Source organism: Melanostigma gelatinosum, assembly GCF_949748355.1.
Source record: "Melanostigma gelatinosum genome assembly, chromosome: 14".
Classification (NCBI taxonomy): domain Eukaryota; kingdom Metazoa; phylum Chordata; class Actinopteri; order Perciformes; family Zoarcidae; genus Melanostigma; species Melanostigma gelatinosum.
The window spans coordinates 14,365,040-14,389,003 of NC_136647.1; the positions used below are offsets into that span (position 1 = coordinate 14,365,040).

Consider the following 23,964-nt stretch of genomic DNA (forward strand, 5'->3'; position numbering starts at 1 on the left):
TTTGTATATATTTGTATATTCTGTGTATGAACGTTGAGAGCAATGTAAAAACAAGAGTCAAATTCTCATATGCGTAGGCAGACATGGCCAATAAAGCTGATTCAGATTATAGGCAGTAAAGGTCCGCCTTGATTAGCTCTTAAGTATTGTTCAAAGCAACATAACTGCATCTTAATTCTGCTCTCTCTCTGAAAAGGGTCCGTATTGTCTTTGTTTCCTTCTTTTCCTCTGCTTTATTCTACAGGACTGCTGCAGTGTCTTTGGAGTGCTGAGAGGATAAAATATATGCCCAAATAATGCACAGCACTCCCACTGTTTTCCTCCAACAATCACTTCACTACATTACAAGGTCCACAGTCTTTCATGATGCCATTGGTTATCTGTCTTGGCAATGTACCTGCATTTTTATATCTTTAGTTATTTGTTGAGGTATTTATATAGCCAACCTCTCTGTCCTTTATTTCTTTTATGTTATTGTTTTGTCAGGTTGTATCGATATATATGGTCATTTACGTGAATTAATTAAACTAAAATGTGTCTTTGTTCATTGAATACACCATAAATAGATTCGATTATAATATATGAAACTTTAATGAACCCCAGGGGGAATGTGGATCATGGCAGCTGTGGAGAGGAGGATATACAGTAAGACAAACAGAAGTGACTCCCGAAGGCAACAGAGTAAAATAAAAGATATAACGATATATAATATGTGATTATAGACTTCTGAATCATACAACAAGCAATATATGCATTCCTTTGCTTGAAGGTGAGCTCATGTTTGCAGTTTATAGATTTACAGCACAAATGCAGTGTGCGCAAAATGTGCATCACTGCAGGACAGAAATCTGTCAAAATATGCAAATGTAAATTAGTCATATGCTTTTAATTTTAGAGTTGGAGGTAAGATTTTTATAGATGCACCTCAAACAACATATTCAGTTACATAACCAAATCATAACCAATTACCATTCAAAGCTGCACTTATTCGCTGCCCCGCATGCTCTGTGCTCCCTTTTCTGCAGGACTGGAATATTAAGCACAAATGGTCTGGTTGTCAGATACCCCTGGGTGGTCATGAGGTGAGGAAGTCCTAGGCAAAGAAGGAATGGCTTACTTTCAATAACTTCATTAGGTGCAATTACACAGTGTCTTTCCCACTAATCATCACAATAATATGTCCTAGTAAAATGTCTAATGGAAGCACATTCAGAAGAATAAAGTGCTACATTCCCCATTGTTAATTTGACATATAATTTGACAATTTTGATATGTGTGAAATTATACCCATCACACACCTCCTACTGTAGAATACCGTGTGTCAATCAAACTCACGTGCTCCACCCCTGCAACAATACTTTGTTTTAATAGACTTTTCATGTCCTGATTTCGGTCTTTCAGGTAAGCTAATACCCTGGATATATAGTGGACTTGAACCGCCCCCGCAAACTGGGCGACAGCCGATCTATATTATGAAGGCCAACGCAGGGTTCTTGTGACGGTAGCGAGACACGCGAAGCCTGAGGGAACTAGCAGCCTGCAAGACAATATTCAGGGGAAATATTTATTTACGCTATTCCACTTTCCCAAGATGCACTGCGCGCTTATAATGTTCGGCAGTTTTGCTCGATTAATAATGTCATTGGCATTAAGTTCATATATATAAACATGGTATTTGCAGTTTAACCGACGTGTACATTGAGCATCAGAAGTTTGCCTCCTAAAATAGCCTAAAGCAGAGAATAGGCGTTGTAACCTGTGGTTGTAACCTGTAACAAAGGCAACCACCATCAACTTGTTTAGCGGGAGAATAAACGTAAAGGACCACCTTGTCTTATTTACAAGTTTTGTCTTCCAGTGACAGCTTCTCTTTTGAACATGGAGAGACATAACGTCGGAAAAGAAAGGCTTATAGTTCCCACTGATTTTACGTCGTCCGCGGTTTCAAGTAAGTTTCTTCTCACTGCAGTTTTGGTTTAACGTTACATTTGCTCCTAACCTGAAGTCAAATGTTGAGTTCAAGATAATGCTAGCTAACGTTAGCCTACAATGTAACGCTAACCTAGCTAACTTCACACTAACGAACGCTAAGTTATATGCTTTAATATGTATAAATTAATATTAATTGCACTTTGATGGCGACAGCCGAAGAAAATGACCGGAAAGTGCGTCACGCCGTTTAACACCAAACCAGGACACAGAGACCTAGCGTCTCTGTGTCCTGGTTACTACACATATTTAGCTCAGGTGAGGCATGCACACACACACTTAAACATGTCATGCTTTATAGGGACTCTCCAGGAGGACCTGGTACCACCATCGCATTTCACATCCAGTGTGCATTCTGCTGGAGCACACAGAGGCGTTCAAGTCACAGGGACACCACCATCCATCTCCTGGATAAACCCAGGCCTAACTTCATCACAGCCAGGGGATCCCAGTCCCACCAATCCATGGCTCGCCATCACACAGGCCCAACAGGAAATCTTGGAACTGAGGAGGGAAAATCAGAGGATCACGATGTTACAAGGAGACAGCATAAGAGGAAGGAACCCTGTGGATCACGAGTCAGACCTTAGGGCCAGGTATCCCACACTATATTTGATATACTCAGAACTACCATTATTGTCAGTGAAGTGGCATGTTGGGTAACTTGCCTAAATAGCTCCATTCTCTCAAACACAGATGTGCAGAGAGAAGAGAGCAGTGGTCCAGATGGGAGTCTGAGTGGCGTCTGGAGGCAGAGAAGCACAAGGCCGAAGCTGAGAGGTTAAAGGGTCAGGTGGAGGCGCTGAAGGAGACTGCAGGGAGACACAGGGAAGAGATGAGAGACAGCTCCCTGAACAGGTAGAAGATGCCTTATGTTATACAACCGAGTCATTTTACATTTCGTAACTAATCATTTCGGAGATTAACGATGATGAGTCATTTATTTTGAACAAATTTAACATGGCATCATCTTCGTACGACAGACCGAGCCACGAATTGGAAGCAATGCGGGAAGAGCTATGTCGGGCTAAGACTGAACTCAGCCAAATCAGGAGGGAGCTCACTCACAGCAGTGCACAGAAGGAGGAAATAAGCTCACAGGTAATTCTATTTACAAACAAAACATTTCATTTTCAACACGGATGTTGACGGAGGTCATCTGAGAATTACTGCCATCGTGTAACTCGTTTTTGCAGGCTGTAGTCTGATGTTTTTAGTACAGTCTGGTAGTCTTAATAATAGCTTACAGTCACCTGGCACTTTACATTGTGCAAGTTTAAGATGTGATGTGTTTCTTGCAGCTTGAAAGACTAAAGAAAGAGTCTGGGGAAGAAATTAGCGAGCTGAGAAGAGATGTAATGAGGACTAAAGAGGAAGCCCAGGAGCTCACCCTCGAGGCTCAAACGGGCAGGTCACAGATTCTTACACTGTCTGTACAATTGGAGGAAATGCAGAAGAAGCACGAGGTGCAGGTCTGTGGCAAATTCATAAACTTTGTACATACTGATTTAAGTGATGTCGGCTCAAGGCCCTGCATCCAAGAAGCCATGTCAATGAGATAATGTATCATTATTTGTTTCTTAAAATGTCCGTTCTTTGGCTTTCCTCACCTTCAGCTGCTACAGTTGAATGCTTCCCATTGTGCAGAGGTGGGTGCAGCGAGAAACACAAACGGTGAACTACAGGACAGACTTCAATCGATGACCACAGAAGTGCTGCAGCTGAAAAGCACGTTGGTGGAGGTATCTGCTGAGAGAGATGGGCTGAAAGAACATTTAAGGTGCCACATTCAATCTAAAACTGAGGAGAGCTACACGTGCATTGCACTCTGATGTCAAATTCACTGTGTTTTTTTGGCGGGGGATGTTTATTTTTCAGCCAAATGGGACAAGCTTTTGAGACACAATCGGCTACACTGCACAGCCTCAGAAATTACATCGGCCAGCTTGCCCCCGAGAAAGGAGAGAAGGAACAATTAAATGAGGCAGTTCAGGTGAATACCATCCAAACCGTATTGATTGCAATCAGCCTCCTGTGAAGTAATTGCACAGGAAAAAAATGGAATATCTTGTTCTTTAAATCAGGTTAAAGGAATAATCAAATGAGTTAATATGCCCAGTATAGCAATTCATCCCATTTATGTTATCCATTTTGTAGAGGCTGAACAGAGAGAAAGCCGCTCTTCAGACGACCGCAGAGCTTTTGACTGTCCGGTTTAACTCTGTGAGTGAGATACTCACCCTCCAAGAAGAGAAACTAGTGAAGAAGGTGAGTGTCACTTAATGCATCGTACATGCATACGCTGATGACACATGGTGAGCAGTAGCACTGCTGCTTGCAGGCTTCCTATGTAGACTAAGCAGCTACCGATCATATAATTCAGGTGGCTGAACACGTCACCTGAGGTGCTCTATCCAAATGTTGTGTTTGTACAGTAGCACTCTGCAGGTGACTTATATATATATAAAAAAATTCCATTTTTACTGTGTTTTTCCTGCGTTTTGGTTAGTTTTGAATAAAAAAACTTGAAGGTTACCTGAGATCGATAATCGTCAAAGATCTTATGCTGTTTCGTTTTAGTTGCACAGTGATGAATTTGAGAGCACAGACTTTCTTGAATACTCTTCTCTGATGGTTTAGTAATGTAGCTGTTGAAGAAAGGGAAAAAAAGCACCCATCTCTCTAAAAAAAGCGTTAGAAAACCAGACTAATTAGCGTGCAATAATTCCCCATGCTCGTGTGTGTGTGCATTTACCGTCCATGAATGTGTTTCTGAAGGCCTCCACAGACCCGCTTGTGAGGACTGAATCTGAAGGCCTTCAAGTGCTTCGGCTCTGGAGAGACAAAGTGTTTAAGTTGTGCGTCCAGCTTCGCTCCAAGGACATTGAACTAAGAGGAGAAAAGGATGAAGTTCTTTCAAAAGTATGAAAATCGTCATCTATTAACATACAACGGTAAAAGAAATATGGCCAATGTGTTTAAAGTGTGGTACTGTTTTTGCTGCGTTTTTTTTTTAGGTCAAACTCCTTGAGCAGCAGCTCCTGCAGGAGCAGCACCGCGCTAGTGTGCTCCAACACGGTCTAGATGACAGGATCGCTGAGCTGGACCTGGAGAGGGTGGGAAAGGAGGTTAGTACCAGAGAGCAAGTGACGTGATTTACGTGGCTGTCCGAAATTTCGATGAGGCACAATAAATTTGGTGCTGCTTAGGGTTTGGATGAACCCTCATGCATTCTTACCACAGCACAGGCTGCTGACTATATGAAAACTTTGCTGGGTTTTAAGAACAGCAGCTGGTCACGAGGCGCTTTTATTACGTGTGATTTTCTTCCCAGACATTGAAACAGGACTTGGCCCAGACGCAACGAGAAAAGTCACAGCTAACGTCCCACAGCGAGAGAGAAGAGGCTGAACGAAAAGTCCTGACGGAGGCAGTTCGGAGGTAAACGCATTCATCTGAATTCAAAACTGACAGGATTAGCTGGTAAATCAGACGAGCAAAAGGGACAAAACAGCAGTTGTTCTTGTCAATGTTGAAAGTGTAATTACAGTCGATGCTTCATTTTCACACATCTCTTCTGTGCTTCACAGGTTTAGTTTGGTATTTGAAAGCAAGGTGGCACAAATGGACGCAGCTCAAGCAAGACTCAACACTTTCACCCAGAGGCTAACGTTTGCGAAAAGACGAGTGGAGACGATACAAGGTGCAGTCATACGAGGAGGCTGACGGGGGGGGGGGGGGGGGGGGGTTTGAATTGCATGTTTCCCGTAAATAAAGTCACAATGGTTTTGTTTTTTCAGGTTTGACCATGAGGAGGGTGGCCCTGCAGAAAGCTAAGCAGGCCAGTAAACAGACGGAGGAAACTGCTGACAGGTACGAGGTTTCACATAAACACTCTTTACCCGATGCAAGAAAGCCTTCTTTTTATCTCCTAGTGTCTACATTTGAGAAATAACTTTTTAATCAAAGTACTCGCATGAGGCTGAATGCAAATCATTTCCAAATGGCTGCAGCAGTATTTGTCACTATGTGTGCTTTCAAAGTTGTTTTGCAATGAGGTGTTTCATTATTCTGCAACTAACTGCCAATTACCTTTTTTTTTGTCGTTTTTTTGTTAATTGACCTCACTAATTTACTCTAATGGCAAAAAATAAAGCCAAATGTACCATGTGCATATTCCCTGAGCCCACGTGATTTCTTAAAAGGCCTTACCTCTTATGATCAACAGCCCAATGTCCTCCAGTTCTACTGGGACATGAAGAACGTCGCGCATCTCTTTGCACTGTTAAAGCTTTAAACAGCAGATGTTTCAGTGTGAAGGGATTTAAAATGAATCATTACTGGTCCGATTTGGAGAGCATTCATTATTATTATTATTATTATTATTATTATTATTATTATTATTATTATTATTATTATATTCATTGAATCCAAGAACCCTTTCAGCACTAATTAACAGAATTAGTGAGACTTGTTATTATAAGCTTAATGTTTACACTGTCCAAATAAAGGCTCATTGCTTTACAAAACCAGGAAACATCAGTTTCAGCTTCGTTAGGTTGGATAAAGAAGAGGTTAATGTGGTTGAAATCAATATTGTGTTATGAATAGGAATAATTTTCTGATATACTGCATCAATATATCACAATTTGTATGCAATGTCATTCGTATTAGGGCTTCTGTTATACACCACTGCTCCGCTTGACTCTGCTCCGTTATCTGCGCTGCCATCTTGTCTTTGTTGCCCTGCAGCATCACAAACCTTCAGACAGAGCTCAGTGCGGTGTGCGAGGAGAGAGACGAGCTCACACAGGAGCTCAAAAGAACCCCGGAGCTCATCCAGAACGCTCTGGCTGATCTGAAAGAGCAGTGTGAGCAGCACCCTTACAACTCCCAACACCTTATTATACCACATTATCTGTCGGGTATATCCGTGTCCTGGCAGTGAATGTGTCTCAGTTCACCTTTTGTACATCCCCCTCAGATGAAGGCAAACTCAGGCGGCAGCAGCAGCAGCAGCAGGAGCAAAGCCGGGTGGAGGTGCGGCAGGCTTCTGCTGGCAGAGAGGAGGCCGAGCGGAGCCTGCAGCAGATCCGGGCCCAGCTGGAGGAGAGCGAGGTCAACCTGGAGAAACTCCGCTCTGAGCTGCTCAGCCAGCAGGAGCACAGCGAATGCGGTGAGGCATCGGCTGCCGTAAGACGCAGGAGTGTTTTTCAGCTGCGACTTATCCACGGAAAGCAGACAAAGCACTCCTGATCTATTTCAGAAATGCCCTTCGTCTCCATATAGCCACACCTGGCCGCTCCGGTCTCCTCGGTAGCTTCACCGGAGCAGTTGGGGATTAAGTGACATTTTCAAGAGCACTGAGGTTTCCCATTACTGTTTTTCCAGGGGCCACTTGGCAGCTTCTTAGCTATAAACCTGCATTAAAGGACAAGTCTGTCTTATCCACTTGATTTCCACCGGTCTCTTTAGCTGCTAAATGCTCCACTATTTCCACTAGCAAGTCGCTAACTCTGTCTCTCTGCCGTTTGGTGCTAGACTGATGAATTTGGTGAACCAAAACAGTAAAGTTGTGGGCCAAAAAAACAAACAATGACCTGAAATTAGAAGGGAACTGTAGAGTCTGTGGTTATTGTCTCTGTGGGTTTGTTATTATGATTTACTCCTTTCATATACATGTCGTCGTGGGATCCGTTGGTGATATAAGAGTATTGATTATAGCAGCTTTAATGACGCAGACATCAAATCCGTAGTATTAGATTTTATTTCCGTTACATTTCAGGGCTGAAATTGCGGCAACTTTATCGAACGACAACATGAACAAATGTTTCCCTCGAGCTTTTTCTGACCTTTAGGCTACTGCCACCTTGCTGTGCTGCGGCGCTTGATGTGGTTGCATCGTAATAATCGAGAAATCTGAAATTCAATCAATCACTTTGGATCTGTGGAGGTCTTGCCTGTCAATGAAAATTTGCAAATCGATCCAGTTTTTACCCTGTGGTGCATATAAATACAGCATCTCATTCTGTTCCTCAGCGTGTGAGAGGCCGTATTGAGGAATGGTGCTTTTGTTGCTCCCCTTCAGCCCTGCAGGAGAGTGTGTCTGAGATCCAGGACTGCTGTGCTGAGAAGCTGAGAGAGATGGAGCTTCAAGTCAATACTGCCAAGAGAGCGCACACCAAAGCAGGTAGCGGGATTAGCACCATGCTGCCTCAGCCTGCAGCAGCTTAACATAAGGGGGTGAAGTCATATCTGTAATGCAGACTGTGATCTGATATGATGGCAATTGTTGACACAGTACAGAGCAGCATTTCCCCGCGGCTTCCAATCTGTCTGTATTGTCTCTTGCAGTTATGACTTTGCGGCAGTTTGAGAGGGAGGCGGCAAGGAAACGGGACAGAATAACAGGAACCCAACAACACACAACGAGGGAAGTCCAGAACACACAACTGAAGGAGACGGCGAAAGACACACAACCACTGCTGGTAAGACGTCTTTAATCCGTGAAGACGGTTGAGAAAAATGTCTGCTGACGACCTCTTATGACCCGAATCTGTTGCAGGCCACTATCACTGCTGAGAGAGGGTTGACCAGTGAGTATACAAGAGCTCACGCAGCAGCCAGAGAACATCGAAAAAGACCCTCAGAGAGGAGTCATTCCGGGGTACCTGCAGACGGTAAGCAGCGTCCTAACTCCTCATGCGTCAGTACACAGCCTCACAGTCACACAGACGTGACTAATGTGAACCCTGGCCCGTCTGCATCCTGTCAGGGAGACTCCTGTCTGTTTTGGAGGAGCTCCATTCTCTTAGTGCTGCTGTGGTAAACAGCTCTGAGGACTCTGCGGAGGAGGAAGAGGGACAGAATGACAGCGTGGAACCATCAACTGGCCGACCGCACAGCTGATACCTGGTGATGATGAATCAGTGGAGCCAGTGAACGCACCTTACATTTGAACGGAAGGTGGGCAGCGTTAAAAAAAAAAAACACACAGTCGGTGGAAACAATTTGTTTGAGCCAAACATCAGAAAACCACGCATGTTACATTGCTGCTGGGTGTACAAGAGGAGTGATAGCTGTCGAGTGTAGACACAGTATGCTTGAATTTAACAGGGATATAAATTCGAGTTTGTAAAAGTAATTCAAAGTATATCTCCGGGATGACTTTTAATTGAAGAGAATACTGGAAATACATTGATGGACGGATCATTTAAGTCAAAAACTGCGGTGGAATGAAAGGTTTAGAATATTTATGAGAATATCTAGTGTTTCAGCCGTTATCGGGTTTTCACTCTCACTCTTGCTCCGACTAAATCTCCTCACCAGTAAAATAAATGGTTGATAATACAAAAAGAATATACAATAATAATTTATAAAAATGAATTTTGAACAAGACAAGAAAATAAGACATAGTTGGCGGTCTATGTATTTGTAAAAATACAGGGCAGAGAGACCTGTATTGAGCAAACATGGCTAATTCTGACTTTGTCCTTTTTGAAGTCATGCAGAGACATGTATTTTACTTTTCAGTGCAACTTAATAAAGTATTTTATACTCCAATTGTTGGGTATTGATGAAGCAAGTCATTATTTGGTGCTAATTTTCAGCAGCAAGGTCCCTTTGTTATGGTGAATAGTGTTTAATGCAATTGGTGCTTCTGCCCTCTTTATGTAACACACAGAAGACTAAGATTTCCTGCTGAAGAAATCAACATGTTCATCCTTTTAGAGTGGTCAATTCTAGAATGATGCTGAAGTTGTAGGATGGATGATGGTAAACATTATGATGAACCAGATAATTGTGCTATTTGTCATGTTGTCACGCGTGCTAATAAATTCTGCAATAGTTCACGGTTTCAAGCCTCCAGGTAAAAACAGCTCACGGAGAACCGAGGGAGAGCAGAGAAAAAAAATATGGAGTAGGAACGTCTGGACTTTATTGGTATTTTCCAAGAGCATCAAAAATGAATTTGCAGGGACACTCTCATTGCTGGAGAGGTGATTCATCACGGCGAGCAGAGAATGAATGCATCAAATTAGATTATTGTATTTCAGCAGTGCACTATTGCTTACAACTGCTGCTTAAGAGTTTGCAGTACAGCACAATTTTGTGTTGTATATTTAGCCTCTGATACAATCAATGATGTCATTGATGACACACTGAAGGAATGTATGGTCTAAACCTAAATGCGTGATGATGGATCATTTTAACGGAATGTACCATCACAATGTAGTATTCCATCTTTGACCATTGGTGTTTTGTGTACTTTAGATCATATCAGGCATCAATATCATACATTCAAATCAGAAGCCATGTCAATATAACTAATATTAATAATTGTTGATCATGATAGCAAATCTTCAATTTGGCCGACTGCTGAAAGAAATAGAATTATGTTAAACAAATCACATGTCCTCGTGTGCAGTTCATAACCAGCAGAGGGCGATGTTGTCAAAGGTGAGAGCAGAGCACCCAGTGATTCCCAGCATTGATTTTTTAAAGTGCAGTTTATTCATGGCAATATAATTGAAGAGGGCAAAGAACAATGTGATTTCTATTGGTTATACAGGTGATTCTTACCGGCAACTAGGGCAGTAAGCGTGGCCAGATCTACTAACTGTAATATCTGAACTTAACTTAATTATTAAATCAATCTGAACAGTAAACCTGTCCAGAACCAAATAAATGGCAAAACAAACATGAGGACAGGATTCTGGTGTAAAACCTTCAGCACGACGCAACATTTTTGCTCCGTTCCACGCATGTTGCAAAAGTGAATGTCACGATATACAGCCTGAATAAATGCAGTTATACGTCTTCACTGCCTCAGCAGTGTGGAGAGAGCAAATGAACACCGTGGTTAACCTCATAAATAATTTAGTAGCGCATTGCAATCCAGACAAGTCATGAAATAAATGAGGTAATAAAAACCAATCAATAAGCTCCAGACAGATTTTTATTAACAATTCAGATCCAATGGCATGTAAAATTAGTGGTTCAAACAAACAAGTGAGTGCCAACCAACTGTGTTTTTACATATCTGACTCCAAGCAGCACTAACATGGGGGGGGGGGGGGGGGGTTGTGTTTGTCTTTTTATCGATGGATCGCAAAGTATTGTGTGCTTGTGTATGAACCCTCGTCTCCCCGGTTCTTAATTATTATTAATGGCCTTATTATTGCTAAACTTTATTGTGTTGAATATTTATGAGACAATAGAATCCAAATGATTACAAATGTGATTGTAAAGAGAGAGCTGTGTCGTGCATCACATTGAGAAACGTCTGCCAGAGGTCAGGTACTATTCTCCATGGTCCAGATGACCAGCTTCCGATATTGCTAGATTACGGTATGTTGATGATATCTCAAGGCACAACTTCATAGCTTGTCGCTTCAGGTGTTCTATCTGTGCTGCTCACGTGGCAAACTTCTGGATAATTGCTAACTGGCCACAGCCAAAGTCAAACTTCACCCTATACGTCTGAAGCGTTGTGGAAACTTAATCCGCCTGCGAAAAACTCTCTGTCACACTTTGCCAAATGTCCCCAAAGTCGAGTTCTCTAGGGGCCAGTCCTCATTCAAGTTTGCTGCAGCCAGTGACTGGAATATGCGACAAAAATCCTCCAAAACTGGTCAATTTTTACCACTGTATATTCTCTCAAGGACATTAAAGCTCTTCCTCAAATATGCTGTTTAGAACATCACCAGCACTCTGGAACGCTAACTCCTGCATGCAGTTTGCTTTCAGTGTAGATTAGAAGATTACAAGCTACAAAGAACATCACATCCTCAGTCAGCAAAGTTGTTGCAGGCCGGAGGTCAGTCAGAGCACGACTTGAAGCAGTGGGTGAGGTTGATGTGATCCATTAAGTCAGGGGTGTCGACCACCAGCGCTGCATGCTGTGCATCAGAGCCTGGTGCTGTGGCAGGCGATGCTACAGGGTAGGAGCCACGGAGGAGCTTTGTGAGGAAGGGCAGCCAAAGTAACCCTATTTATAGTTGCAGGCAATGTGGGGCATTGTGTGGAGGGTTGCAGTGGACTGAGGCGTCCGATCTTCAAACTACAGCAACAGTATTTACACTGTTTTCCCAGAGTAGTAGTAGAGAATTGTACTATTGTTTTTTTTGTTGTGATGCAAGTGTATATAATATAATGTGATTGAAGTGAATCATTTATAGATTTTTTTCATAGAATAAAAAACTCATAACCATTATACTGCACTGCATATGAGTACAGTGAACATTTCAAAATTTTCAGATAAATAAAAAGATTAGCTCGGAAGCCAGGCCTCTTCTATGGAAAAAGGTCAAAAGCAAGATTCCGCACATGGTTTCCTATCTTGGAAAAAAAAAGAAGCGCCGGTAAACATGGTGTCATCCATGCGTGATGAGGTCTCCACCTGTGCCAATCAGCCATCTTGTTTGCGGCTGTAATTGCAGTTGCCCTTTGGGATGATCAGTGTAATTTGGAACACAGCGGTGAAATGTTGGCGGTGTTTACCAGACGCATGAATGAATGAGCATCTGTTGTAAAGGATACGTCTCATACGTCTCATATTTTTTGTTCACACACTGCGGCAAAAGAAAAAAGGCTCTTGATCGGCATGTGTTTTAGCTGCTCAAAAAACTCAAATGGAAAGAAAAGTAAATTAGGCAAAGTCTCGATTAAAGTCATGCTCATATGACACTTTTGCTGAGGTGGAATCACTTCATTAAAGTTGTAATTGGTGACTCATTTGGAAGGAGTGATGCCGTTATCTGCACGTCACTGTGTGCGCAAACTAAGCTTTTGAAATGCATGTCAAGAGAAACACCTGCACAGGAACAATGCAGGCCTGGATCTGCGAAGAAATTAGGATTTGAATTGGTGTGCAATTCCTTATTCTTGACATATACTGTGTATTGACTTATTTGACATGCCTTTTTTAAATATTAATAACCCATAAGCACGCTCATCTGCTAGTTCAGTTGTCAAAAACCTTTAAAATATTACCTGTTTTTCCCTTGCGGACTTGCAGCCCACCTTTCAATATCTTAGATTATCTTGTACAACAAGAATAGTGTGTCACAGTAGCCGTCTGTTCACCACTTTAGTTTAGTATTTAATGAGCTTATGCTTAAATAACCTCTCTGAGCATCGACTATGCATTTAAAATACAGTTAGAGGTCCCCGGTTACTTTGTATTTGGAGCATTGTGAAATGTTGGCAGTAAACATTGCATTCAGAAAGTGCTTTGCTGTTGGATGAGATTACAAGCAATTGAAACTGGGATCAGCTTCTACTGGCACTCCTTGCATGAGGAGAATGGGGGGGGGGGGGGTACTGCAGCACTCTCGAGCCATTTCCACTATTTGTTTTCTGAAAATTGTCACTGAATATTTGTCATAACACTGAAAACTTTAGATTATCACATGACGTATCCTGTGTTCACTCCACAGATTTAGAGGGAATATGAACCGTGGAGAAACACAAGTGGAAATTCGGCCGAAGGGCAGAAAGTCTAATGTGAGTTCTGTCCTTTAAAACATCTGTTGTTGAGATCGCATCAGGCAGGAAAGGAGAAAACATAACATAGATAATTATAATTGCCAGGCTCATTTGTTTTGTTCTGTAAGCGCTTTGCCTGAGGGATAGTCACATAAAGATATAGGGATGTTTAATCAAACGTCCATTAATATTCTGTGCTGCTGCACCGTAGCGCCCTCTGGTTACTAACATGCTGTTCAAATAGGACTCCGTAATGACCCGATTTTAAGACTTTCATTTCACTCTTTTCTCCATTTGCGAGAAATTTGTCCTACAAAATATAATTTGTTTCAGTTGCTGCTACGTTTCAGAGGATTAATATGTGACAGTTTAATTACATACTCAATGTAGTAATGGACAAGTGGACTTTTAACCCCAGTGGAATAGAATCTTTTCAATTATGTTATCACAGTTTTTCAGCATGCAAAGAAAAAAGGAAAATAGCAGTTTGCCGAATCAATTCTGCCATCTGCAAACAATGAACACCTTTCAACTTTTTGCCGTAAAGAAATGAGCCCGATAATTACAAAGCGCTGTAATTTATTCCTCTCCATAAAAACATTGCCTTTAGCTTCCCTTTGTTCAGCAGATACGCTATAATAATAATAATAATAATAATAGGTATTTGGAAATAAGATGGAAAATAAACTCATCTGAAGTGATTTTACATCTTTTGTTTTACGAGATTATCTCATTGAAAAACTATTCATAGCGTACGCAGGTTTTCGAGTAAAAAGCTAAATACAGATTACTCCCAGCGGCCCTTGAGACAGACTCATATACATCATAACAGGTCGCATTAAACTGGGTTATGTGAAGATGCAGTAGGATCTTTTAGGGAGTGAAGCATAAACTTGGCATTAGATTGTGACAGATTGTGTTGTCTGCATCAGTATTTATATACTTTGCGAGTGATTTTAAGGGAGTGGAGATTTAAAGTTTGCAGCAAATGTATCGTAGAACAAATATAAATCTAGGACATCATACTCCCCAAGCATCACTGGGATTGCTATGACAACTGCTTAGGAGAGAAAGCTTGTGTCCTTACAGAGAGCTGAAATAAAATGACTTTTATTTTCAAAAGAAATGAGTCAATTATTCGATTTGGTTGTTAAATAGTCATGTAAAAAATGGATTTGAAGCAAAAACTTTTGCTCGTTCCAGCTCCTCAAATGTGAGGATTTGATGCTCACACGTCCTCCGTGCATGAAAACTTTCGGGTTTTGAAAAGATAATCAGCAGATTAATCGATAGTGAAAATAATTGTTGGTGGCAGCCAATATTCCCACTGCGTACGAGAGCAAGATCAGCGTCTGACCTGGAATGAATGCAGTCGCTGATGGGTCCTTCCATGGCTCATCACAGTTTTGGCCTTTTATTGAAAAGTAATACAGTAGTACAGTATCTCAGTCAGATACATGTTCAGCTGTGAATTGCTTTTTTAATGAGCATGAGCTCGGAGTGTAGTTTTGAGTCTGGGTCAGCTTGGTGCATTTGAAGTTGATGATTTTGCCCCATTATTTGTTGCAGATTTGCTCCAGTTTGTTGACGATGGATGGGGAGTGATCGGCTACAGTATCTCTTGAGTCATGCCAGGTCTTCAGTCAACATCTTATTAGAGTTATTTATTTTCTCATTCCTGCTCATGCTATTGTCACGGCCTGTTTAGATTATTTTGATGCACTTTCTACTTGCGTAGCACCGTCACCTTTAAATTCCTCTTCAGTTTGCTTGAAATTCTGCCGTCAGCCTCCAAGCAAAGCCTCCTTTCGAAGACTTTTTTTGTTTTGTTAAAGCCTCATACCGCTGTCTCTCTGCACATTTAAAATTGATCTTAAAATCCTGTTAATTATCTATAAGTGCTTCCTTGGCAGAGCTCCCATTTGGATTCTCCTAAATAGTGTGTATACAAGATATGTATACAGAGTCACAGTTTGAATCTGAGCTTCAAAGAATGCAGCGAAATGTGGCTTAAATACTTTAAGAAGGCATATACACGTATACATGTGCTCATGAGCACTTATCGTGAACATGATAAACATTACACCTGCTAGACATCAGCTCGTTACCATTGTCATTGTGAGCGTGTTAGCACGCTGACATCCACATTTAGCTTCACAGCCTCACAGAGCCGCTAGCTCGGCTAAAGATTTAATTGTCACACAATGTTTTCCCCAGGAGTATAGTCGCACAGAGAAACTCTTAGGTATGCAGTGACACATCAACAAATAATAATATAAGTCACAGATTTGTCTCTTTCTGACCAAAATTGCCCATTTAACATATGCAGTCCTTGTCAAAGTTGGTCTTCTAAACCAACAGAAAATGGAAAAGAAATGAAAACAACCCCAAAGGAAAACGTTGTGTAAACTTGTGTTAGAAGATCTTGTAATCCCTGCATATAAAGTGATGTCGATCTATTTAAATCTGTTTTTAACCTGTGAAGTCCGTTATGTTGTTCCTTACTGTTATGATGTCATCTATTTTGTTCTTATTATAATTGCTTTTATTGTTTAGTACAATAATTTATACATTCATTATATTCACAGGTACCCACACTGGTGTCACTGGTTCTGTACACATCATTATCACACGTGGTTTGTCTGCTTGCACTTTCTAAAAGATATGTCGGCTCCACACTAACTTAACATTAGCTGCACTATTTTTGCCCTTTTTCGTTGAGGGGCAGCAGCACATGATTTAGGTGCAACCCAAGGTTTGTCACTACAACAATACTTCTTAAGTGTATTATGTAACTAAATGATCGTAAACAGGAATACAGGTGCATATACATGTTTAGGAGTCGGATGAGGCCATCTCCGCTGAAGATGTTGGACCTGGTCCACTTGACCATGTGAATATAGTCAAGGCTATTATATGCTTAGCAGCTGTATGGTGGAGAGAGTGTGTGATGGTGGATGAACTCAGAGCAGACAGCGGTTGAATATGGAAGTAGAGAAGAAATTAGCAGTAAAGTTGTCTCGTGTTATTAAATGTACAGTGACTTTTTGCCCCCCCCTATCCACTTGAAAGGGATCAAGCGCCCCCGGTCAGGATTAGGCGTCTTACTGTGCACAGGGGAGACAGGTGGGGGAGCTTTTACCTCTGACGATGATGCCTCTGATCATTCCGGGCTGGGCCTTTTAGGCTGGGGACAAGTGTAACGAGCATTGCAGCATATTTCTTGATTAAAAAAAAAAAAAAAACCCAATCAATAGTTAATTTCATTTTGAATTACCGGTACGTTTTAAGGTTGTGATGTTGCTCTAGGAGGAGTAGGCCTACAGGGCGCGGTTTCACGAACAGAAACACACGCAGGGACAGACCTGCTAAATGTCAGGCGCCCCACTGCGACCAATGCTGATGATTAGTCGCACTCTGGAGCCCTGTGTTTGCTCTGTTCCGCTCATGAACACATTCATTTTGCGCTGAAATTTAAACCTCTATAACGGTATCAGAACTGCCTCTAATGATGAGAAGGAAAACGTCTATCATTAAATAAGATATTGAACGGTGAAGATCAAACGGACAGTCTCCAAGAGACGAGCGATAAAATGACGATGTGCTGTAAGATGTTGTGAGGCCCGGCGCACTCACTGTAACTGAAACTCTACGTTGAGCCATAAATATGAGCAATTTACAGGAACTCAGCCTGCTTTTCTTTTTTCTTTTTTTTATCTCCTGACCTTTCTGGGGAGCTGAAGACTTCTTATTGCAGTCTGGCCCCTGACCTTGGGAACCATAACACAAAGTACGATATCATCATTTCATCTCAGGAATTTTACGGGGCATTACTTTATTGTTGAGCTACACGTAAAACCTCTCTTGGGAGCCGCTTTGCAGGCATGTTGCATACTTTTGGTTTTGGCTCTGGCTCATGTATTATTAATCCTAATTAAACTGAACACTATTTCCTCAGGTCATCTCTCTTTGTATAATAGTGGGCAAATGAAAACTGTGATCGCAAAGTATGCTGATCTGCTGAGCATCCAGTCGATCGACATGTACGTCCCACTTTATTAGATTGTATTTGCTCCCTCTTGATCCCTGACCAAGAATAAATAATGCCTCTATACTTACACAGGTCACCGTTTGGTTTTGAAGACATCGTTTACAACTGGAGCTCTCATCTTTAATTATCCAATGCCAACCCTCATTTACGTTATCTGCCCCGGGAAAATGAGGCGGCGCATGCATCAAAGTACTTCTGCTGTGCACTTTTCAATTCTCCCAGCAGGCTTTGGCCCTAATGTCGTCTTAAATGTGAGATGCAGAGCGGCGCATGTCGCTGCAAAGATCCACATCCAATTTCACAGGTTCCAGCTCTGAGTAATGACACTAAAGCAGGGACTTTTACGAAACAAGCAGGGGGAGTTCCAATCCCTGAAGTGCTAATTAGATGAATTAATGAACTGTTGAACAATGAACAAAAGGAGCAGAAAATACACACCTATAGCTTTGCTAAATGCTTCAGAAATGATGAAATGTAGAGATGCAGACACTTGAGCCTGATAGGTTTTCATTTTTATGTTGCCATTTGTTTGAGGAACGTTCACACTGACTTTTAAAGAACAATTACAACAGAGTTCAAATCAGTTGTCTTTTTGATAACTTAATTACAGTGGATGTCTGATGTGTCTGATGGTAACTTTGTGCTCTCTGTTAGCAGTGCTACGTGTTAAACTGTCTGTATTTAGGCCATTCTGCTCCCTGAGGCCGACAACTGGTGTGCATAATTCTGTGGGTTATAACAAGTCATCGCTGTATATAAAACGAGGTTAAGTTCACAGACTTTGATAGATTGACAAGTGATTGGACAGGTTTGTTCTGGGATATCGGTGGTTGGTGTCACAGTAGACACATTATTCTACTTTAAATCCAGCCTAAGATTCGCTTATAACAGTGCAGGGGTTTGTGGCTCGTCATCACATTGCTCACATGGTTAGCCTCTTGGACCAGTGCCAGAACAACACCATGCTATTAATTGCACCCGCCATATGGTCGACGCCTCATAAATGCCATTTTTACTTAAACTCCAGAAGAAGTTCTGGAACGACCTGCTGACATTTACACTCAATTGAATCCTGTTAAAGAGGCTGTGTATCAGAGAGTGAGAGACTCCCTGAGCAGATCCCATTTGCCACGGTGGAGAGTGGGAAGCATGCCCAAGGTGAGCTGAGGAGGCAGTGCGATGGCAACCTGAATGCTCTCCTAAAGACTTATCTGGCACTTACTGAAATGCTGTACCGTCAAACCAACTCATTAATAAGGAAGGTACAAAAAAAAAAAAAAAGGCAATTCAATTATCTTCATTCTGTACACGTTTAGCGATTTCTCCCTTTAGATTACTTTCCCTGCCGAGAAATGTGCTTGTGTCAGACTGTGACACATGTTCATGATCTTGGGTATTGTTATTTTTGTTTTGGTTGACGGTAAGTTTGCGGGGTTTTTTTTTCTTCTGAGCACCAGCGTTTTCTTTTAATTGTTTCCAATGGTGAGCGAGTGTGTGCTGCAGCCTATAGAGAAAAGACGCTGCACCACTTTTTGTGCAGCCCTTCTGAGCACTTCAAGCTGAAAAATACTGCTGACGTTATTGAAGAGAATTGAGGAGAAGCTTGTTTTGGCCGTGTCTGTCTAACATGAGCTTTATATGCCATAAGACACTATCAAAGACCAAAGGACCATTTGTGGGAGCGGATGAAGCAAGACTTCTCCGGTTGGTGCTGATGGTGAAAAAAACATTGTCAAACAAATAGATAGTAGACCAAATAGGTAATAACAAGCAAAAAGGGTGATGCTAGCTAGTCGGTGGTTAGAGTGGTGTTTTGTTGCCACGATATTGTTGTCTAGAAACATAACAAAAAGTTCTCATGGCACTTTTTTGATGGAACGCTGGGATGATGAGCTCCCCGGCTCTGGCAGAAAAACACTGTGCACACAGGCCCTGAGTCTGACTTTTTTGGGGGTAGCTGGGGAGACTACTCCCGTCGTCCTAATTTTTAGTATTCCTTTTGTTATTAGCTTTAACTTTGACTTGTGCCACGGTTGATCAAAGTGTTTCCATAACCGATATACAAACAGTGGTGTATGTCTGCGAAAAGGTCATACCATCCAGACATTGTTTTCACTCGTGAAATTTAACTTAATTATAGTGCAGTTGTTACGACTCGCTGTGTCCTGTGAAAGATGAGAGTTGTATGCCAAGCATCAAATCACATCCAGATCAATAAGCACATACTATGTATCTGTTCTGCTGTGCTGGTTTTTCAGCAGCCTAAATAGGAAGCTGTAATGATTTCTACCACTCCAGCACACATATATTGTTTATATATATATACTGTATATATATATATATATATATATATATATATATATATATATATATATATATATATATATATATATATATATATATATATATATATATATATATATATATATATATATATATAATACACACATACACTCTTGTTCCAACAAATCTAGCTTTGTGAGCATAATTGATATTGTATTGCTCAGTTAATCTAATGGGACGTAAGAGTCGTCCACAGTGAGTAAGCAATACTGAAGGGAGTTAAGTGATTGAACTCTAATGTCTTGAAATAGATAAATGATGAAAGAGAATGAACTGCAGGCAGAAGAGTGGTCGTCCTCAAGAAAATGGAGTTCAACAACTGTTTTTAAATCACATTCTTGTACAGAAAATGCTTTAAATTTCACATAAAAAGCACTATGAAATGTCAAAAACTGAAAATCAGCTCTCAAGCCACTCTAGCGGTGTGGTTTGGTAAAACCCTACATGCAGTCTTTAGCACAGGCTGCTGACATTACCATCTATATTGATCTAGACAGAAGTAAACATAACTGCAGCCTTCTAAATGAGAAGCAGTAAAGAGCCAAACCACGCAGACCTACTTTAGCATGTTTGAGATCAGCTGTCGGTTCGCTGACATCGTTAAGTTTTAAGACGACAGATTGCCTGGCAATCAACTCGTTAGGTGATAGAGATGACTGCGTCTAAGGTTTGTGATTTCCAATTACGCTCGTGCAAGTCATGACTGCCATGGCGGAGCACAACTTCCTTGTCATGTTCATGGTTTAAATGAAATTATTGGTTTACTTTTTCGAGGTTTGGCAACTGGCTGATTGTAACGTCATTTAACTTCACTGGCCCGTTGTAACTTTTTACTGGCTCTTAATGTTGGTCCCTGTGATGGCATAATAGCTCATACATCACATATATAAACTTATATCTCACTTATATATAAACACTTGTGATTTCACTCACCCCGAAAACAGTCTGAGCCGACGACGACACTAGGGTGACCATATCCATAACACCAAAAAGGAGGACACTGCGGTATTTAGTGAAGCTGTGAATAATTGCAGAGGACTCTGGCGTGCTCCCCTCTACAATACAACTGTGTGTGATTGCTACATGATGTATGTGTCACAGAATAGGAAAAAATAGTCTTAAAGAGTCAAAAAGTGTTTGTTCACAGTATTTGTATTTATTCAACATTGTGGTGTTCAAAAACTGACCACTGTGCTGAGTGCCACAAAGCATAACATTTGTGGACTTAAAATGTACAAATTAAATCACAGGTCACATAAATAATACATAATAAACAGATAACTGAATGTTTTAAAAGCATAAAGAAAACCAAACAAATTTGGTTAACATTTAACGGCTCAAAAAGTAAAGAATTTCTAAAGTGATTCAGTCGATTGGGGACTTGTGTGCAGTGTCTTTTTTTTCATCAGACTAATTTGTACATCGGCAGTATGAAGTGGTAGAAAGAGGTATGCATGCATTTTCTCGACTCAAATGTACATTTACTTTGAAATATCTCTTAATTGGTACAATAAAAATGTCAAATTTTCAGTATGGGTGGAGTCAACGATGTCCTCAACACATACATATCAGTCATTGTCTGGGCTTATTGAGAAAATACCTTTTATTATTCCGATCTGTGCCGTTTGGTTGCGTTTACCGTGAATTTTAGCAAATAGGTACACTCACATGTAAGTGTCTGCTGAGTTGACCACGGAGATCTGAGTGGCTGCTGACTTGACCGCAGTCTTTCCTCTGAAGCGTCACGTGAAGCGACGTCGGTTTCTGATGATTGAGGCCGACTGATCAGCCGAATGATCAGCTGTCAGTCAGCCTCAGTGCGTAGATATGACGTAGCCAGCACACGGAGCCTTGTTTACGTTTTTAACTAATGATATAGAACCTAACCTATCAGATATTTATTTGACAACGCTTTTAACCAATCATTTGTTAGACTGCGTTCCAGCAAAAATATTCTATCGCGCGGCTCTTTAGGCCCAGTGGAACTCCAAAAAGGAGGACAAATACTCGTCCGGCTTGATGCTGCGCCGGACACCGGACAGAGCATTGAAAATCCAGTGTCCGGCCTAAATCCGGACGTCCTGACTATGACACAATGGATCCAGGGGACAGAACTCCAGTTGAAAGAGAAAAACATGCCTAGGGACTGTCAAGGACATCCCCAAAAAGTACATGATGGGCTAACGATTCTCACTCAAAATGACGACGAGATCAGCAGTCTGATGAAGCAACTCAGGAACCTTGCTATGTGCAACGATGTGGAGGAAAAGTCCACCAAAGACCTGAGCCTGAACCAACACGGCTTGGACACACTTCAGGCTGAGCACCAGATGGAGGAACAGATCCAGCAGAGGGACTCTGGGACCCTGGAAAGTCTTTTTGAGGAGCTCAAAATTAAGAAATGCCAGCTGAGCAGGAAAGAAGGTGAACTCCTCCAGCTTGAGAAAACCTGGCAGGAAAAGTATGACGCTCTGGAGAAGAAGTCCACCACGGACCTGGCACAGAAAGAATGGACCATAACCGACAGAATAGCAGCTTGGCAGTCCAACCACAAAGCCCTCAAAGGGAATTTTGAAAAGGAGCTGGCCAAAACACAAGAATTGAGGGAGAAATTGGGACAGGTGGAAACGGAACACCGAGAGGGGAAGTTTAAAAACGAGGTCATGACTGAGAGGTATCTGATAGAAATAGAAAGGTTGAACAAAGAAAACAAGCTCCTGGAGGACATCTGTTTAGAACAAAAGCAGAAGCGCAGAGGGTTATTTAGCAAGAAGATGGAGCACAGAGAAACGGAGTTGCTCAAGATGATGACAAAAAAGAAAGGAAAACAAAAGAAAGAGAGAGAAAGGCAGGAAGGAATGTGAGCTTCATTTAGGGTTTTCTCCTGCTCCCATTCAGTGTGATACTGAACGGGGGGCTAATGTGAGCTTCATTTAGGGTTTTCTCCTGCTCCCATTCAGTGTGATACTGAACGGGGGGGGGGGGGGGGGGGGGGGGGGGCTAATGTGAGCCTATAAATAAACATAAAAATGTACGGAGATGATTCGGGGGGCATTTATCACAAGACTGCAATACGTGTCTGTGACATGCTCTCTTTGCCTGCAGGCAAATAAATTGACATCACAACTTTGATCATTCATCAGACTCTGTTTATTTGACATTGACTGAAAACCATCACTTTCTTCTCCGAAGTCAGAAATATTCCACAACAGTATTCCTCATCCTATTTGCAATCTTGTTACTAATGAAACCCTTTGATTGTTTTATGAAGAATGTACAAACACAAGTAATTAAATATAACAGAATTTGTCTTTTAACTCCAGAACATTGACGGAACTCGAGACACTGAGTGTTGAGGTTTGCCCAGTAGATATGAGGTTTTCAGCCAACGATAGCGTTCCTTTAAGATGTTTAAGATGGGCCTTGACGTGCCTGTATTTTTAGAAAGTCGTGAGAGTTTCATTGTACAAAATGCTTCATGAGCAGAAGAGCAAAGGCCACAGGATGGGTTTTCCCAAGTGGGATTGCCGCTCGCTGTTCCACAATTAGATGCTTACTTATACATTTAAAAGTGAATACTGCCGCTTCTCCAGCTCCCGCATCAATCGCCGCCATGTTGGTTCAAATAAAATCTTCACCAGCACGCAATGCATCTCGGGATATGCTGGCTGCGAAGGCTCCATGAGATGTGTCCTCCGAATCTGGGGGCTGAAGGGCCGCATTCGTCGGCTGCATTTGAAGGAGTCTTCAACAAACATGCGAATTGGGACAGCCTAGTCGCCGCGCTGTGACGCAACCGGTCTACGAATGCAGCCATCGAAGGATGGCAGCCCCTGAATTGAGACACAGCTACAGTCTTGAAAAGACACGAGGGATCCTCTTTGAGATAATGAGGAAGGCCCAGCAGAAGAACTGACCTCTTCTTGTATGTTGAGCTCTGATAAAAAAAGAAAAAACGAACAACAAATACCAGTTATCTGAATGATGCAAGTCTATAATAGGGAGTTGAGTTTCAACAATCTGTAATAACATCTCACAATTTTGTAGTTAATTCTTTACATTTCCGAATGTTATATTTTATATTGATCACT

General features: G+C 41.6%; 2 protein-coding genes across 4 annotated transcripts in view; both read left to right on the forward strand.

Annotated features, from left to right (window-relative positions):
* Positions 1-1,692: 1,692 nt before the first annotated feature.
* cchcr1 (coiled-coil alpha-helical rod protein 1) lies at positions 1,693-15,146 on the forward strand. Of its 3 annotated transcripts, XR_013772565.1 has the most exons (20): positions 1,693-1,948; positions 2,291-2,585; positions 2,686-2,847; positions 2,973-3,090; positions 3,291-3,461; positions 3,606-3,769; positions 3,868-3,982; positions 4,147-4,257; positions 4,768-4,911; positions 5,007-5,117; positions 5,324-5,430; positions 5,580-5,692; positions 5,790-5,862; positions 6,742-6,860; positions 6,974-7,165; positions 8,078-8,179; positions 8,344-8,477; positions 8,555-8,669; positions 8,765-8,955; positions 15,049-15,146. XR_013772565.1 is itself a non-coding variant. In XM_079283116.1 (19 exons), exons 1-19 carry the CDS (start codon positions 1,879-1,881, stop codon positions 8,896-8,898), a joined length of 2,550 nt encoding a protein of 849 aa, XP_079139242.1. In that variant the 5' UTR covers positions 1,693-1,878; the 3' UTR covers positions 8,899-9,546. The 3 variants fall into 3 exon arrangements, 2 of the variants coding, with proteins under 2 accessions (XP_079139242.1, XP_079139243.1); XM_079283116.1 differs by lacking the exon at positions 15,049-15,146 and having other exon boundaries at positions 8,765-9,546; XM_079283117.1 differs by lacking the exon at positions 15,049-15,146 and having other exon boundaries at positions 3,291-3,455; positions 8,765-9,546.
* A 6,973-nt stretch (positions 15,147-22,119) lies between these two features.
* The window catches only part of gria3a (glutamate receptor, ionotropic, AMPA 3a), a gene marked incomplete at its 5' end in the record, with an annotated part of 59,625 nt that continues 57,780 nt past the window's right edge, over positions 22,120-23,964 (forward strand). The window contains one exon of the mRNA XM_079283362.1: positions 22,120-22,547. Within this exon, the coding sequence (XP_079139488.1) occupies positions 22,120-22,547 (428 nt within the window). The remainder of the gene's footprint in view (positions 22,548-23,964) is intronic.

Coding starts and splice junctions, on each gene's coding strand:
- cchcr1 (XM_079283116.1), top strand. CDS start 1,879: ATGGAGAGACATAACGTCGGAAAAGAAAGGCTTATAGTTCCCACTGAT. Junction 3,983..4,146: donor AATTAAATGAGGCAGTTCAG/GTGAATACCATC, acceptor TCCATTTTGTAG/AGGCTGAACAGAGAGAAAGC. Junction 7,166..8,077: donor GCAGGAGCACAGCGAATGCG/GTGAGGCATCGG, acceptor GCTCCCCTTCAG/CCCTGCAGGAGAGTGTGTCT.